This window comes from Hylobates moloch, unplaced genomic scaffold (genome assembly GCF_009828535.3).
Source record: "Hylobates moloch isolate HMO894 unplaced genomic scaffold, HMol_V3 SCAFFOLD_151, whole genome shotgun sequence".
Classification (NCBI taxonomy): domain Eukaryota; kingdom Metazoa; phylum Chordata; class Mammalia; order Primates; family Hylobatidae; genus Hylobates; species Hylobates moloch.
The window spans coordinates 30,196-44,891 of NW_026652426.1; the positions used below are offsets into that span (position 1 = coordinate 30,196).

The 14,696-nt window shown below is 51.8% G+C and overlaps 2 protein-coding genes across 3 annotated transcripts in view; one reads left to right on the forward strand and one right to left on the reverse strand.

The window, feature by feature from the left end:
- Nucleotides 1–10,547, reverse strand: LOC116464058 (putative uncharacterized protein C19orf81). Of its 2 annotated transcripts, XM_058434969.1 has the most exons (6): nucleotides 10,505–10,547; nucleotides 9,817–9,884; nucleotides 3,191–3,263; nucleotides 2,967–3,087; nucleotides 1,219–1,358; nucleotides 1–408 (listed from the first exon to the last, which is right to left on the reverse strand). In XM_058434969.1, the coding sequence occupies exons 1-6, from the start codon at nucleotides 10,513–10,515 to the stop codon at nucleotides 213–215; spliced, it is 609 nt and encodes a 202-aa protein (XP_058290952.1). In that variant the 5' UTR covers nucleotides 10,516–10,547; the 3' UTR covers nucleotides 1–212. The 2 variants fall into 2 exon arrangements, with proteins under 2 accessions (XP_058290952.1, XP_058290953.1); XM_058434970.1 differs by lacking the exons at nucleotides 9,817–9,884; nucleotides 10,505–10,547 and adding an exon at nucleotides 3,592–3,812.
- LOC116464059 (synaptotagmin-3) overlaps nucleotides 1,190–14,696 on the forward strand; it is a 27,594-nt gene continuing 14,087 nt past the window's right edge. The window contains exon 1 of the mRNA XM_058434966.1: nucleotides 1,190–1,337. The gene's annotated coding sequence lies outside the window, so the exon portion shown is untranslated. The remainder of the gene's footprint in view (nucleotides 1,338–14,696) is intronic.

Genomic DNA, 14,696 nt, shown 5'->3' on the forward strand with positions numbered 1-14,696 from the left:
ACCTCCCTTCCCCTGACTCCCCCCCAAGATTTTGCAGAGGGAAATGGCTTTTGTACCAGGTCATTCTTTATAATTAAACTCACAGTATCCACCCCCTCGAGCCGGCCCCGCCTCCTTCCTGGGAAGGCAACGCCCCCTATCCTCCGGGGCTCCGGGTGGGTGGTCCCAGCCCGCGGGGCGGTGCGCAAGCGCTGTCGGGGCCGGCCCGGGCGTCAGGCCTCGTCGTTAGGCTCCGCCCCCAGGGCCTCGAGCATGCGCCGCCGGACCAGGGAGCGGCGCAGGTGCAGGCGGTAGTCGCCCAGCAGGAGGTCGTCGTGGCGCACTAGCTGGTGCGCAAGCCCGCGGGGACTGAGCCCGGAGCGCAGCAAGCGTGAGCGCGTCTGGAAGTCCGTGGCCGCAATGAGCCACCTGCAACGGGGGGTGGGGACGGAAAAGGAACTCGCAGGTCGTTTCAGCCCCGGCTTTGATCGTCGAAGAGTCCCTGCCTGGTCCCCGGAGTCGTTTACAGGCCCTGGTCCAGCGGACCGTCGCTCCGCCCCTAAACTCCCCTCCAGCCCTGCCCTCTCGCCTGGGTCGCTCTAGGCTCCTTACGCTCTGGTTCTGCGTCCTGATCCCTGTCTGTCGAGGCTCCATCTCAAACCGCTCCAAGGCCTGACCCTCCACTGGCGACTGCAGGCTCCGCTCTACCCTAGGCACTCCAGGCCTGTCCCCACCCTATCACCCCTGGCGCCACACCTACTATGTGCTCAGTCCCTTCCACCCCTTCACAGCTGCCTTTCCAGGCTCAGACCCCTATCCCGGTCACTACTGGGTCACTCAAACGCGGGCCCCTGCTCACTCCAGATCCCTCCTTCTCTCTGATCGCGCCGGACCCTACCTCCAACCGCGCTCACTCTTGGCCCCGCCCCTCAGTGGCTCTGCGCCAATCTTGCTCTTAGCTAGTCCCTCCTGGCCCCGCCCCCCACGCTGTCACTCCACTGTCTCTTCGCCTCACAACGCCCTTACACCAACCACGCTCTTATCTAGTGGCTCCGGGGCCCGCCCCTCAGCGCCCTTACACCAACCACGCTCTTATCTAGTCGCTCCGGGCCCCGCCCCTTCGTGCTTTCACTCTTGGCCACGTCCCTCAGCGCTTTAAAACCAACCACGCTCTTACCCGGTCGCCCCGGGCCCCGCCCCTCCCCCTCGCTCCAGGCCCCGCCCCCGCCGCTTACTCACCGGTTCCGGCGGCCAGCAGTCCCACAGATGACGTTCATGTTCTCAAAGCGGATGCTACTCACGCGCCCGCTCTCCATGGCCCCCGGTAACTGGGCCTCCAGCGCTTGCAGCACCTCCAGGTGGGTAAAATCCTCCTCGGGCTGCGGGTGTCGGAGAGAGAACCTCAGCCCGTGACCTCCTGGTTCATTTTGGGTTCAGAAGTCACCACCCTAGACCCCACCTGCAGAACCGGCCACAGAGTTCCAGGTGGCATTTGAGGGGCAAGGATCGCTCTTAATCCCAGGGTACTGTCGCTATTGTCAAAGGAGACGACAGATTATCTCTCAGATGGGAAAGCATCTGCTGTCACTCTAGGTCATTCTCCAAAAAAATCAATTCTTACCAAGCCAATTTGCCCAAAAGTCAATGAACAGTTGGCTGAATGATTCACCAACTTAGCCAACTTTACGAATCTACCAAAAACTTTCCCAGCAATTTGCAATGGATGCGACTGAAAGCTCTTGAAGATATCTGCCAGGATTTAAGTTACACACCTTTCCTTTTATATTCGTATTAGCATTTTAAGAATGTTTAGTAGTCAAAAGATAAGGGTCATAGGGGTTTTGATGTCTTGTCAATCTATTTAACATTCAGAAACGTACTGATCACTAAACACATTTGCAGCATGTGATTAGCATGTGAAGGGTGATAACAGTTGTCATAACACATAAAATAGCTGAGGAACTAAAATGAAATGAAAATTTTCATGATTTCACTGAAAAATGATGTCACTTCCAGAAAGGCATTCCTTGACTGGGGTGAGAGGGGAGGCTGGAGAGTCCCTTGCTCAAAGCCACAAAGAAGTGGAGTGATGGGGTGGAGACTGATCCCTAAAACGAGGACAGCAATCCCTGTATGCAGGGTGGAGAGTCACACGGATTAGCTGAGAGTGTACCTTGGAGGCCTGTGCCTGGCACACAGTAAGCACCCATTGACATCAGATCTTCTCAATTATTGAGTGCCTGGGACCCTAATATATACCTCTTCTGATTGAAGGCAGGGATGACCAGTTTGCTGAATCTGTCAAAAACATGAGCTCTTTCTTTCCTTCTTCCCTCCCCTCCCCTCCCCTCCCCTTCTCTTCCCTTCCCTTCCCTTTTTTTTTCAACAGAGTCTCACTCTGTCACCCAGGCTGGAGTGCAGTGGCACGATCTCGGCTCACTGCAACCTCCACCTCCCAGGTTCAAGCGATTCTCCTGCCTCAGCCTCCCCAGTAGCTGGGATTACAGCCGCCTGCCACCACGCCTGCCTAATGTTTGTATTTTTAATAGAGACGGGGTTTCACCATGTTAGCCAGGCTAGTCTCAAACTCCTGACCTCAGGTGATCCACCCACCTCGGCCTCCCAAAGTGATGGGATTACAGGCATGAGCCACCGCACCCGACACACATGGGCTTTTTCTTGAATTTTTGTTATATTTGTAAACTTTACAGAAGTGGATTAGTAGGACTCCTTTTGTCCTCCCTCCCTGCCCCCCTCAGCCTCCCCTTTCTTTGCCCGTTGGTCTCTCCTCTGACATGAGCAGTAGATTTCATGACTGACCCTTTGACAAATTCACAATCAGTTTTCAGCAAACTGCCCTGGTGCCAAGCCCACAGCTTGTAAGCCAAGAGCCTGAATTTAAACTCTGGCCACACTGCTTCTCAGCCTGTGCCCTTCCCACCACCCCACCAAAACTGTACAGAAAATAAGGGCCCAGGTCCACTTACCAAGGTCTCCATGCAGAGGCAGAGGGGCTGGTCAGCTGGTGGGGTGGGGAACTTCCGGATGCACGGGAGTTCTCGGTCCAGTGCCTTGTAGTCTGCAATGACCTGCCGCAGGTACTGCTTTCTAGGGAGAGAGCGAACAGGCAGGGACCTCTGAGGTCAGGGTTCGCTGCCATCACATTTGGGGAAGCGGAGGATAGAGGTCATGTGGGCCAGGGACAACTCACGAGGATTTGATGGGCCTGCCCAGGCTCCGAGCCTGCATCTCCTCTGGGGTCTCCAGGTCCGTAAGGAGGGCTCCTGAGGACACAGAACCCAGTGTCAGCTGCCCTGAGCCCTCCTCAGCCATGATTCTGCTTAAATGGCCATCACCAGTTGCTTGCCCATGCCACACCCAGAATAGCTTGTACGCCAGATATTGAGTTACTGTCTGTTAGCTCCAAACTCCACCCCACGACACTGGCTCTGTGATGCCTGGGTTGAGACTCTACTAAGCCCATTTCTCCTTCACCAGCTGGGTTCCTATTAGGCTCTGCCTAACAGGGGCGCCAGTGGGAGCCTGCAAGGCAGGAGGAAGCAGGAGGAACTTCCTCCTTTTTGCTTCCTCTTCTAGTCACGCCAGACTTACTTGTTCACTGTGGCAGCATCACTTCAGTAACAACACTTGAATCCAGTTTTCAGTTTTTGTTTTGTTTCGTTTCGTTTTGTTTTGTTTTGAGACGGAGTCTCGTTCTGTCGCCCAGGTTGGAGTGCAGTGGCGCCATCTTGGCTCACTGCAAGCTCCGCCTCCTGGGTTCACACCATTCTCCTGCCTCAGCCTCCCGAGTAGCTGGGACTATAGGCGCCCACCACCACACCCAGGTAATTTTTGTATTTTTAGTAGAGACGGAGTTTCACTGTGTTAGCCAGGATGATCTCAATCCCCTGACCTTGTGATCCTCTTGCCTCGTCCTCCCAAAGTGCTGGGATTACAGGCGTGAGCCACCGTGCCCGGCCCAGTTTTCAGTTTTTCCAACACTCTCAGAATCAGTCTCCTGATTGGAACTTGACTGATAACAGTTCTCAAATATGTATCCTTTTTGACCACCCCACAATCAGCTAACTGGTCTGTCTCTTATGGCCAAGTGCTGGTTGTTCCATGTATTCCATTTTCCCCTTCCCCTACAGTCCTAGAGTTTTACCCAGCACATGGCTTCCCAGCTGGAGACAACAGTTCCCAGACTCCCTTGCAGCTAAGTGTGGCCGTGTGACCAAGCTGTCACCAATGAAGTGTTAGCTGGAGTGAGAGGTGTAACTCTGGAGTCATTCGCTTAAAAGATTACTGCTTTTCTTGGACTCTTTGCCCTTTCTCTTGGACTGGAATGTGGATTAGCAATAGCCCAGCTTCCACCATGTTCGGATATGGCAAGCAACAATATGGGAGGAACTCTTAGCTCTAAATCTTCTCACCAAGCCAAGATGTCCCACCAACCCCGCTTTTCATTACACAAGAGAGAAATACACTTCTGGTTCTTGACCAGCTGAGGCAGATAACATAGCAACACCCGATCTCTACACAAAAAAAAAAAAAAAAATTTTTTTAAATTATCTGGGCATGATGTTGTGTGCCTGTAGTCTCAGCTACTGAGGAGGCTACGGTGGGAGAATTGCTTGAGGCCAGGAGTTAGAGGTTGCAGTGATTGTACCAATGCACTTCAGCCTGGGTGACAGAGAAAGAGAGAAAGAGAGACAGAAAGAGAGAAGGAAGGAAGGAAGGAAGGAAGGAAGGAAGGAAGGAAGGAAGGAAGGGAGGGAGTGAGCGAGCGAGCCAGGTGCGGTGGCTCACACCTGTAATCCCAGCACTTTGGGAGGCTGAAGCTGGCAGGCCACGAGGTCAGGAGTTCGAGACCAACCTGGCCAATATGGTGAAACCCCCATCTCTACTAAAAATACAAAAATTAGCTGGGTGTGTTGGTGTGTGCCTGTGGTCCTAGCTACTCAGTAGGCTGAGGCAGAAGAATCACTTGAACCCAGGAGGCAGAAGTTGCAGTGAGTTGAGATCGCGCCACTGCACTCCAGCCTGGGCGACAGAGTGAGACTCCATCTCGAAAACAGAGAGAGAGAGAGAAAAGAGAGAGAGGGAGGGAGGGAAGAAGGAGAAAGAGAGGAAGGGAGCAAGGGAGAAAAGAAAAGAAATACACTTCTGTCTTCTTTATGATGTTGTGTTTTGGGGTGTCTTTGTTATAGCTGCTGAAAGAGAGTAAAGCAGACCCTGACAGCCAGGCCCCGGTGCTCTCCTGCCGAACATAAAACATTTCCCATAACACCAACATCAAGGAAGGCCACTCTGTGACTGTGACGGACTGAGGCAAAAACAAGACCACTCCTGAATCATGTCTCAACACAACAAAACATGAACATTGTCCAAACCACAAAACTAACCAAAATCCCCCCCTCCCGGCTCAGAGCTGACGGCTGCTTTTTCATTAAGCCCAGCATTAGCTCCATCTACCCCTCCTGGTTCCCGATAAGATGAAGAGTCCCAGTCACCGGCTTGCCTGTGCTTTCCATCAGCCTCCCATCCAGAGCAAAGCCCCACTCCCATGATCCCTCCCCAAAGTCACCTGACACAGCCCAGCTCTTGCAACAAGTCCTTGCTAACAGCCTTCTACTGAGACAACCCGTGTGTGTGTGTGTGTGTGTGTGTGTGTGTGTGTGTGCTGTCTCTCTCATTACAATAAGTCAACACATTCAACTTAATTTAACTATAGTCAGTGGTATGCTGGCATATGTTTCACAACGGGCTCTCTTGCACACTCACACACACACATGCGGTAGACACTTACTCCAGGGCCCACCCCCAGACCTACTGGATTCAAATCTACATTTTCACAGGATCCCCTTCCAGAAATACCTACCCTCATTATTTTCTTCCAGCCATACCGGCCTCCCTCCATCCCTCAAACGCAGCCATCCCCTCCTCAAGTCTGTCCACTTAACAATATAACTACGTGCTTACTGTCCCTTTTATATGCCAAACACTTTTAAAAACACTTTCCATTGTGGCCAGGCACGATAGCTCATGCCTGTAATCCCAGCACTTTGGGAGGCCAAAGTGTGCAGATTGACTGAGCTCAGGAGTTCGAGACCAGCCTGGCCAGCATGGTGAGATCCCGTCTCTACTAAAAATACAAAAAAGTAGGCGGGCATGGTAGCACGCACCTGTAGTCTCAGCTACTCCGGAGGCCGAGGCAGGAGAATTGCTTGAACCCAGGAGGCAGAGGTTGCAGTGGGCCGGGATCATGCCACTGCACTGCATCCTGGGTGACAAAGCAAGAATCTAGTGCCAAAATAAAATAAAACAGAATAGAATAAAATACTTTCCATTGCATCCTCACAACAATCTTCTGAGGTAGTGTTGTTTAACACATGATGAAACAGAAGCACAGAGAGGTTAAGTGACTTGCCCAAAGTCACACAGCACAAAATGATAGACTAAGGATAAAAATGTAAGCATCTGGATCCAGTGAGCGTGTTCTCAATCTCCCCAGGTGGCTTCCTCTCACCTCACTCTCATCTAATCTCCTAATTCCTCTCCCTCTCCAGTTACCCCAGCAAGGTAGAATTTTGAATTCTAGGTCTGACCCTATGTCCCCCTTCCTTAAAACCCTCCCAGGACTTTTCATCGTCTTTGGGATGAATAAAATCCAAAGTTCTTCCAGTGACCATAAGACCACACATGATCAGACCCTGCTAATGTCTTAAACCTGATCAAGCACAATCGTCCTTTTCACCTGCTGCAGTCCAGAAACGCTGTTTTTCTGCGACTTGGACTCTCTCTGACCCCTCCTGCTGCAGGATCTTGGCTAATGCTGTAACTCTGCGTGGATCTCTCTTCCCCCTCATTTGACTAATCAAGTCTCCCTGAGGGTCCACTGATGCCATTCCTCATAGCACAGTATGTTTGTACTCACAGTAGTTGCAATTTTACCTTTATTTCTGTGATTCCCTAATTACACTCTGTCTTCCCTAAGTCTTCCGAGCAATGTGAGGGCAGGGACTTGTCTTTTTGTCCCCAGCATCTAGCAAAGTGCCAGGCTTATAGTTGTCCTTAGTATTTATTGAATAAAGCCTGAAATGTGTGCACTTTGTTTGGGCCCTAATTTAAACAAGCCAGGTATAAAAAAATACAATTTTGAGATAATTAGGGAAATTTAAATATGTACTAGATATGAGATGATATTCAAAAATAATTAGAGGCCGGGCATGGTGGTTCACACCTATAATCCCAGCACTTTGGGAGGCTGAGGCAGGGGGATCACTTGATCCCAGGATTTTGAGGCTGCAGTGAGCTATGATGGTGTCAGTTCACGCCAGCCTAGGCTACAAAGTGAGTCCCTGTCTCAAAACAATAAATTAATTTTAAAAAATAGCCTTGTAAAAGTGTTAAATGAATCAAAAAGTAACTCTAGCAGCATCAAAGATGCATGTGAAAAAATGTGAATACAATAGTTTCTCATGAAATATGACATTAGAAATAACTATTTCTAGTTACAACAGTGATTTTAATATATTCATTTAAATGTATATGTGTAATTAAATTAACAAAAGCATAAACTTAAAAATAAGTACTTATTGAAAAATTGAGTAAATGCAACAATTTCAAGCTTCCCCCCCCCCTTTGGTGACAGAGTCTCGCTCTGTTGCCCAGGCTGGAGGGCCATGGTGCAATCATAGCTCACTGCAGCCAGGAACTCCTGGGCTTAAGGGATCTTCCTGTCTCAGCCTCCCAAGTAGCTGGTTAAATTTTTTTAACAGGCATCTCAGAGGGCCCCTGCGTGCCTTGGAGGATGCTGGGGACCAAGAGATGAATGAGACACACCTCTGCCCTTTCAGAACTCGCAGATAAAGGGCAATGTGTGTTTCAATGAGAGTGTTACAAGGTGGAGGGAAAGCCCAGTCTCCCAGTCTAGGGGCAATCAGGGAAGGCTCCCTAGAGGAGGTGTTGTCCACAGTGAGACCTAAAGAATAAGAAGGCGTTTACCAAATAAAGAGGTGACAGAGAGAAGGATGTTTCACACGAAGGGCCTAGCATGGGACAAGGTTTTTGAGCAAAAGAGAAGAGAGTCACCTGCAAGAACTTCCCAGAATTCCCTTGAGCCCCAAGACTAAAGAGCGCTTATTGCCATTGGAGGCTATGAATGATCTGTGAGATGGCGTGTTTCACGTCTCCTCTCCCAGCATGAGAACAAGCCAGGCTGTTTCATCCATTAGGCACTACAGGCAAAATGCTTGGGGCCCAGGGGCTTTCTAATGGCTTATGCTGAAGTTTGCAACCTGATCAACTAAAAAATGTTATTGGTTCCACAACGCTGCAAAGAAAACAGCAAAATCGAAATGAACAAACGTTGATCAACAAAACTAGCCAACTGGTCGACTCAACTCCACTTGACTTTTCTGGAGCTACATATAAATTACATGTCACGTGGGTGCCTCAGTCTAGGCTAGAGATAGTGCATCGTGGGGTCTCCAAAAGAAAGATGCCTTCAAAAGCACTAAAAGAGACCTAAAGGCAGAGAAACAACGTCTGTTTTGCCTTCAGGGCATTTGTTCTGCCTCGAAGGCTGAGGTGGGAGGATCACTTGAGCCAGGAGCTCAAGGCTGCAGTGAGTTTTGTTTTTGGGTGTTTTTGTTTGTTTGTTTGTTTGTTTTGTTTTTTTGAGACAGAGTCTCCCTCCATCACCCAGGCTGGAGTGTAGTGGCGCAATCTTGGCTCGCTGCAGCCTCTGCCTCCTGGGTTCAAGCGATTCTCCTGCCTCAGCCTCCCTAGTACCTGGGATTACAGGCACCCGGCACCACACCCGGCTAATTTTTGCATTTTTAGAGATGGGGTTTCACCATGTTGGGCAGGCTGGCCTCGAACTCCTGACCTCAGGTGATCCACTCACCTCGGCCTCCAAAGTGCTGGGATTATAGGCGTGAGCCACGACACCCAGTCCTGAGTTTGGTTTTCTATTACCTGCAGTTACATGCATCCTCATTGAGATACTACTCCATAAATGTTGAATGAGTGTAACTGCATGAGCTGTGCTACAGCGCAGAGTGCTAGCAGGAAGTGCTGGGCTAGGAGCCTGAAGTTGTCAGCAGGGGTCAGACGACACAGGGCCTCAAAAGCCAGGCTGGAGCTTTGGGACTCTGTCCTAGAGGTGACAGGAAGCTAGGAAGTGTTATGAGCAAGGGACAGCCAGGGTCACTGCTGGAAGTCAGAGAGACCTCTCTAGAGCCATGGAGGGACAGGCAGGAGGAGAGAAACTGGGGACCAGGGAGGAGGTGAGGAGAGGGTCTACATGGAAGAGGATGAGACCTGGGACAGGGCTGCGGGGACAGAGAGGAAGGAATGGGGAAGGGAGAGTCAGAGGGCAGGAAGATGGGGTCTGATGGGCTGTGGGAGGGAATTGTGGGAGGTGGAAGGATGGCACCAGTGACTGGGTTGGCGGTGGAGCCATTTGAAAATGGAAACCAGGAAGGAGGAGAGCAGCTTTGGGGAAAGATGCTGAGCTCAGGATGGGAGACAAGACAGTGAGGTTACCTAGGAGAAGAATGGCCTCAGAAGCGTTGCTTAGGCCCCAGAGGCTCATGGGAAATGTAGTTCTGAATCCAGGGCATTGGCCAAGGAACTGCAGAGGCTTGTGGGAAATGTAGTTTGAGGTCCAAGGGGGCCGCTCTCCAGGAATCTGGTGAATCCAGGAATGTTAGGGATGGCTTTCACTTTGGAGTGCCAGTGACTCGCTTAAGGCCACACTGTGAGCCAGGGCTACTACACACTGCCTGGATGGAGGAAGTCCATCCCTTCCCCAAAGACACAGCTCAGTACCTGCCTTCCTGTGCATGGTGGGGCTGCCCATGGCAGGGGAGCACACGGGCTCCACCTCTGGCTGCATCCTGGGAAGGTGGGTGAGGGATGTCTCAGGAAGGTGGCAAGAGAGGCTCTGACTGGGCCACCCGCCCCAGCTCCTTCTCCCCACCCCTGCCTCCTCTACCTCCTCTTTGAAGCCCCGGGGTAGAATTACAGAGGAACTGGAAGGCTGAGACCACGCGGAGATCTGGGTTCCCCTGACCTCAGGAACTCCCTGTGTGCCCCAATCCCTTCTTTCCCATTTCCCTGTTTTCCCTCCTATCTCTCTGTGTCTCCTAGAGTCCCTTTCCCCCCCCCTCTCTCTCCACCTCCCTTCCTCATTCTCTCCCCATCTCTCTGCCCCCCTGCCTCCTCCCTTCTGTCCCCACGTCTCCACCACTCTTTTGCTTGATTTCTCTGCCCTCCTCCTCCCTCCTTCTCTCCTGGGCTCCATCTCTTCAGTCTCCATCAGTTTCCCCAGCATCTCCCCAGGCCCCCGTCCCTCCTTGTCTTCATTGTTTTCTGCCTCTCCCTAACCCCGTCACCCTCTCTCTATTTTCCCACCTCTCACCAGTCTCCTTGCCCCATCTCTATCCTCTCCTAGCTGCCTCCATTGCCCCCTTGAGCCCCCCCTCCCCTCTGTCATCCCCTTTCTGTTCCCACTTGCCCTCTGCTCATCCCTGCCCCAGCCAGGAACTGGTTAGAAACAAGCGAGATTCCAACAGAAACTGGGTTCTCTAGGGGGGGAGGGGATGGTGGGCAGGGGGCCTGGTTGCCATGGTGCCTCCAGAGGGAGGGGGAGGGGCGGGGGCCTGGACTCCTGGATCTGAGGGAGGAGGGCCTGGGACCTGGACACCTGGGTCTGAGGGAGGAGGGTCTGGGGCCTGGACACCTGGGCCTGGGGGAGGAGAGCCTGGGGCCTGGACACCTGGGTCTGAGGGTGGAGGGTCTGGGGCCTGGACTCCTGGGGCTGAGGGAGGAGGGGACTGGGGACCTGGACTCCTGTGTCTGAGGGAGGAGGGACTAGAGTTCTGGACACCTGGGTGTGAGGGAGGAGGGGCTGGGGGCCTGGACTCCTGGGTCTGAGGGGGGGGGGGCTGGGGGCCTGGACTCCTGGGCCTGAGGGAGGAGGGGCTGGGGGCCTGGACTCCTGGGTCTGAGGGAGGCAGGGCTGGGGGCCTGGACTCCTGGGTCTGATGGAGGAGGGCCTGGGGTCTGGACTCCTGGGTCTGAGGGAGGAGAGGATGGGGGCCTGGACTTCTGGGTCTGGGGTCTCCTGGGGCCTCTCATGCTAGAGAGAAGGGTTCTAGCCATGTAGGTGCCTGTTCAGCATCCCTTTCTCTGGGTCTGCAGAGCTCTCAGCAGGAATTGTGGAAGCTGGACCTTCGCTTATTTATTTTGTCTGTCCTTGCAGTCTTTGTCTCTGTTACTTGTGTCTCTTTCTCTTCCTCTCTCTCCACATCCAGATGGTCTCTGGACTGTCCGTTGTTCCTGCTTACTAAGTATCCGTCCTAGGTAGTGGCACCTTGATTTCCTCAGTGATTTGTTCAGTGGCAAGCTTAAGAATCAATCTAGGCTACAAAGTCAACCTTTGGACTTTTGCTGGACCTGTTAGAAAACAGGCTTTTTCCCCTGTGGTTTTGGGGCTGGTCAGAGCCAGGGTTGGAGCTCCGGGGGCTACCACATCACCATGCAGGGAGATAACTTGCCTGAGAGCAAAGACAACACAAAGGAAGCACAGCCCAAAGATACAGACAGTTGGATTCCTGGAGATGATTGGAACACCTGGATCCAGCAATGCCTGAAGCCCTCATCCACCATAAAGTTCCTTTTATGCTTAGGTCAATTTGATTTGCGTTTCCGTTATTAGCAATTAAAACAGTCCAGATTGAAATAGTCTTACTCAGTTCTGGGGGCCCTGACCCCCTCCTGGCATCTTCACATCTGTTTCTCTCCCATCAAGCTGTCTTCCATTTCCAGCTAACAATTTTATCTCAGCAGGATGGATGACATTTTTGATTGCCTTGACCACAGGCACACCTGACCCTCACGGCCTATCTGTCTCCAAGTTCTATTCCTTTTGCCTCTCACCTCTCTCTGCTCCTTCCTCTCCTCTCTACTCCCATAGCTCTAGCAGCCACTCAGATCTTGTCCTCTCCCGCTGGGACCCTTGCCCCAGCCTCCTTTTTTGTTTGTTTGTTTTTGAGACAGGGTCTCACTGTGTCCCCCAGGCTGGAGTGCAGCAGTATGATAACAGCCTTGACCTCCCAGGCTCAAGCAATCCTCCCACCTCAGTCTCCCGAGTAATGGGGACCACAGGCCCACACCACTACGCCTAGCTATTTTTTTTTTTTAAGATGGAGTCTCACCATGTTGCCCAAGCTGGTCTCAAACTCTGGGGCTCAAGCGATCCTCCCACCTCAGTCTTCCAAAGTGCTGGGATTACAGGTGTGAGCCACCACGCCTGGCCCAGCCTCCTGGCCGCTCCATCCTCCATTCTCTTGCCCTCATTCCTGTCCTCACAAGTGGGGCTCCAGAGGGGTCCTTCTGTGCCCAGAACTGACCTGCCCCTGCCCTGCTCACGGCCCTCCCAGGGCTCTCCAGTGCCTTGGACAAACTTTCAGCCCCTCACCTGGACTGAAAGAGCTGCATGATCTAGCCTCACCTCCCTCTCCCAACCTCACCCCTTCAAACATTCTCCAGCTACCCTTTATTAATTATTTTATATAAATAATCCCTCCCGCAGCCAGGCGCGGTGGCTCACACCTGTAATCCCAGCACTTTGGGAGGCCAAGATGGGCGGATCATGAGGTCAGGAGATCGAGACCATTCTGGCTAACACGGTGAAACCCCGTCTCTACTGAAAATACAAAAAATTAGCCAGGTGTGTTGGCGGGTGCCTGTAGTCCCAGCTACTTGGGAGGCTGAGGCAGGAGAATGGCGTGAACCCGGGAGGCGGAGCTTGCAGTGAGCTGAGATCGCACAACTGCACTCTAGCCTGGGCAACAGAGCGAGACTCTGACACAAAAAAACAAACAAATAAATAAATAAATAAATAAATAAATAAATAAATAAATAATCACTCCCACACCATCCCACCTTATTTCTGTCTCCACTCTTTCCATACGCTGTGTCTTCTGCCTGGAATGCTCTTCCGACCTTTCCCCATATCCCCAAATGCCCTCATCTTTTAATAAGAAGCTCAAGTGCCCTCTCCTCCAGGAAGTCCTCTCTGACTCATCCTACCAGTTGTGTTTTCTGTCTCCTCCCTCTGCCTGTTTTTTTATCTGCTCCTTCTCCAGACCTCTGAACACTGCCCCCCGCCCCATCTGTCTTGCTCAGAAATTTGTTTCCTGACTCATCTCTGGCTCTCCGGCATCACCCCACAGGGGCCAGGCTTCTGGAAGTTCAGGACATGTGAGTTGAATGAATACATGATTATTTCCCTCTATTTCTGTGACCCACATTCAGTAGCCCCCTAACCCCATCTGCCCTGTCCCTCTTGGTCTTCCTGAGCCAATGTAAGTTGAAGAAGAGAACATGGGCTCTGGCATCAAACAGACCAGCATCAAATGCTGCTCCCAGGCTGTGCAATGTCAGGCAAATGTCTTCCCCTCTCTGAGCCTCATCTTCCTTATCTCTTGCCTTCCTCAATGCTACCTTCAAGGGCTGTTGGTGCTTAAATGAGGCAAGGTACAGCAGCACCCCCAAATTGGAGCCAGGCACCAAGGAGGCACCCAAAAGGAGGTAATTTCCTTTCCAGTCCTCTGACTCTGCATCTAGCTTTGGCTGGATGTCTTTGTCTCGCCTCCTCTGCATCTCTCTGTGCTCCTCTGTGTCTCTCTTCTTCCCTCTGGGATTTGGGACTCTATGTCTCCATCTGTCTGTGCCTCCATTGCTCTGTGTGTTTTTATCTTTCTTCCCTTCTCTCTACCTGTCTCTGGAACCCTACCTCATCTCTCTGTGTGTCTGCATTTGATTTTTGTGGGGGTTTGGGTTTTGTGGGGGGTTTTTTTGAGACAAGGGCCCAGGCTGGAGTGCAGTGGTACAGTCATAGCTCACTGCAGCGTCAACCTTCTAGGCTCAAGCGATCTTCCTGCCTCAGCCTTCCAAGTAGGCGGGACTACAGGTGCACACACCACGCCTGGCTAATTTTTGTATTTTTTTGGTAAAGCTGAAATTTCACCATGTTGTCCAGGTTGATCTTGAACCCTTGAGCTCTAAGCTATCTGCCCGCCTCAGCCTCCCAAAGTGCTGGGACTACAGTGTGTGTCTGAATTTGAATTCCTGTATCACATGTTTCTGTATTCCTATATCTCTGTCTCTCACTGTCTGCATCTCTATAGATTTCTGTATGTCTCTGTATTCCATCTTTCTCTCCCTGTCTTTCTCTCTGTACATCTGTCTCTGTCTCCACCATTCTATTTCCCCATTTCTGTTTCTGTGTCTCCATCTCTCTTTCCTTCCCTTTCTCTCTATGTCTCTGTCTCTGCCTCCATCACTTTGCCTATTTCCCCATCTCTCTGCTTCTCTGTGTCTCCACCTCTCTATCTCCTTGCCTGTCTCACTGCCTTACCCTGACCGACTTCCCTCTGCCACTCAATCCATCTCTCTGGGCCATCCCTGTCCCACTTCCTGGCCTGATGCCCAGTCTAAAACACACATCCCTGAATCAGCATTTTCCTCCAATTCCAGAAATACTGTCAGCGCTGCAGTGGTGGCAGGGATGGCCATAGCCCTGGCCAAAGGGTGTGTCTCCCCACCTCCCCGTTCTCAGTGTTTGCTCTCTCCAGGGGGAGCACCAGAACAAGTGAGTCTGTGTTTACACACATGTGTGCATGCCTCTGAGTGTATCTGCA